This window comes from Beta vulgaris, chromosome 4 (assembly GCF_026745355.1).
Source record: "Beta vulgaris subsp. vulgaris cultivar EL10 chromosome 4, EL10.2, whole genome shotgun sequence".
NCBI lineage: Eukaryota > Viridiplantae > Streptophyta > Magnoliopsida > Caryophyllales > Amaranthaceae > Beta > Beta vulgaris.
In genome coordinates, this window is record NC_079205.1 from 29,623,950 (window position 1) to 29,626,824 (window position 2,875).

At 37.6% G+C, this 2,875-nt stretch overlaps 1 protein-coding gene across 1 annotated transcript; it reads right to left on the reverse strand.

Annotated features, from left to right (window-relative positions):
• Positions 1–521: 521 nt before the first annotated feature.
• Positions 522–1,124, reverse strand: LOC130591108 (uncharacterized). The gene has a single exon (XM_057394025.1). It carries the CDS (start codon positions 1,122–1,124, stop codon positions 522–524), a length of 603 nt encoding a protein of 200 aa, XP_057250008.1.
• Positions 1,125–2,875: the final 1,751 nt, after the last annotated feature.

Sequence of the window (2,875 nt, forward strand, 5' to 3'; positions counted from 1 at the left end):
GGTTAGGTTCTGAGCTCGGATTCAATCCCGAAAGGCTCTTTAACTGGAAGGTTATCGTTACCCGATAAAACAATCTCTATACGATTTTCACAATCTTAATGTTTAAGGCTCTCAAGGACTTTTCAACTTATCTATTGGTTTCCAAAGTCTTCTTACCAATAAGAATGGTAGATCTTACCTACTTTTGCCCTCGTATGGTGTTGGAGAGTATTCTAATCTACTTTAAGCACTACAACCAAATGAAACTTAGCATAACTGATAGTTTCAAGTAACTATCTTCCACCTAGAACCTTAAAATCCTATAACTCTATATGAAGTAGTCAATTAACTTACGTAAAACATATAAGTTAACTAATTAAACATAATATCATAGGAAATACACAGTTAGACTGCTCTGTAGTTACTTTAATACGATCTCATGCTTTAGCACATAATCAGGGTTTTGAGTTAGGGCTTCTTAGGGCTATTACATTCTACCCCTCTTAAAAGAAGTTTCGTCCTCGAAACTTGAAATATTTACCTTATTGGAATAATTGTGGATATCGATCCCGCATATCAGATTCTTTTTCCCAAGTAGCCTCTTCTTCTCCGTGATTAGACCACAACACCTTTACAAGCGGAATTGTTTTCTGTCTTAATACTTTTTCTCGATGGTCTAATATTTGTAACGGTTTTTCTTCATATGTTAATGTCTCATCTATCTTCAGTGGTTCATAGGATAGCACGTGGGATGGGTCATGAATATATTTCCTCAATTGAGACACATGAAACACGTTATGTACTTTGGACAGTTCCACGGGTAGAGCAAGTTCGTATGCTACCTCTCCATATGGACCGACATACTTTGAACTTAGTTTCCCCTTTGCTCCAAATCTTTTTACTCCCCGTGTAGGTGAAATCTTGAGAAATACTTTATCTCCAACTTCAAATTCTAACTTTCTCCTTCTTAAGTCAGCATACTTCTTCTGACGATCTTGTGCCGCTTTCATCTTTTCCTGAATCATTTTAATATGCTCCATTGTCTCTTGAATTAATTCAGGTCCAGTTGATACTTGATAATTTAAGTCATCCCAACATATCGGCATACGACACCTTCGACCGTACAGTGCTTCATAAGGAGCCATTCCAATGCTTGAATGATGGCTATTATTATATGAAAATTCAATTAGTGTAAATGATCCTCCCATGATCCTTGGAGTTCCATTACACAAGCTCGTAGCATGTCTTCTAGTGTTTGAATTGTTCTTTCTGTCTGTCCATCAGTAGACGGATGAAATGCTGTACTCATATTTAGTCGTGTTCCAAATGCTTCTTGTAACTTCTCCCAAAAATGGGATAGAAAACGAGTATCTCTATCGGAGATGATAGTCCGTGGGGTACCATGCAATCGTATGATCTCTTGAATATATGCATCTGCCATCTGCTTCATTGTCCAAGTAGTCTTCATGGCAATAAATCTACCCGTCTTTGTCAGTCTGTCCACAATCACCCATATAGAATCTTTTGACTTTCTTGAGCGAGGCAATCCTATGATAAAATCCATAGATACAGAGTCCCACTTCCAATCAGGTATTGGTAAAGGTTGTAGCATCCCTGGCATCTTCCCTCGATCGAATTTAATCTTTTGACATGTCAAACACTTTGCCACAAATCTCGAAGCATCTCGTTTAAGTCCCTTCCACCAAAATGTTTTCTTGAGGTCCTTCACAAGTTTATCTCTTCCTGGGTGAATGGAATAAGGGCTATTATGGGATTCCCTTAAAATTTTATCCTTCAATTCACGGTCATCTGGAATACACCATCGATTATGAATCATAATACCTCCATTCTCATGAAGGTGAAAATCAGTAGATTCCCCATTTTCTATCTTACATCTTATGTCATTCAGGAATGGGTCATGTTGTTGTTTCTGAATAATTTCATCGAATAAAGTTGGTTGAATAGTCATTGCATTAAGGATACCTTGAGCTTCTCCTTTTTGTACAATGACTAGGTCTAATCTCCTCATCTCCTCATAAATTTCTTGTGGTACAGAAATGAGTCCATTCACCATTCTTCTAGGTATTCGACTTAGAGCATCAGCCACTCGATTGGCTTTTCCTGGATGATATTGGATGTCTATCTCATAGTCCTTGATCAATTCCAACCACCTTCGCTGTCGCATATTCAATTCCTTCTGTGTGAAGATATACTTTAAACTTTTATGATCAGTAAAGATTTTACATGGAACACCATATAGATAGTGTCTCCACAACTTCAAAGCAAATACAACAGCAGCTAACTCCAAGTCGTGCACAGGATAATTTCCCTCATGAGGTCTCAATTGTCTAGAGGCATAAGCTATAACTTTCCCTTTCTGCATCAATACACATCCCAACCCTTCTTTTGATGCATCACTGTATATCTCATATTCCTCCTTATCAGTCGGCAGGGTTAACACGGGTGCGCTAGTTAGCTTTCGCTTCAATTCTTGAAAAGCCTTCTCACATTTTTCCGACCATTGGAATTTCACATTCTTCCGTATCAGTGATGTAATAGGTAGGGAAATCCTTGAAAAGTTATCCACAAACTTCCTATAATACCCTGCTAAACCCATAAAACTCCGTACTTCTGAGATATTTGTTGGTACTGGCCATTCCACAATCGCCTTTATCTTCTCAGGATCAACCATCACTCCCTCTTTTGAAATTACATGCCCTAAGAATGATACTTCAGATAACCAAAAATTACACTTACTTAACTTAGCATATAACTTCTTTTCTCTCAGTACATTTAATACTATCCGTAAATGATCCTCGTGGTCTCTTTTATTCTTCGAATACACTAGTATATCATCAATAAAGACCACTACGAATTGATCTAAATAAGCCTTAAA

Bases quoted from the DNA above. Each gene is read 5' to 3' on its own strand.
- LOC130591108 (XM_057394025.1), bottom strand. From the start codon at position 1,124: ATGGCTCCTTATGAAGCACTGTACGGTCGAAGGTGTCGTATGCCGATA.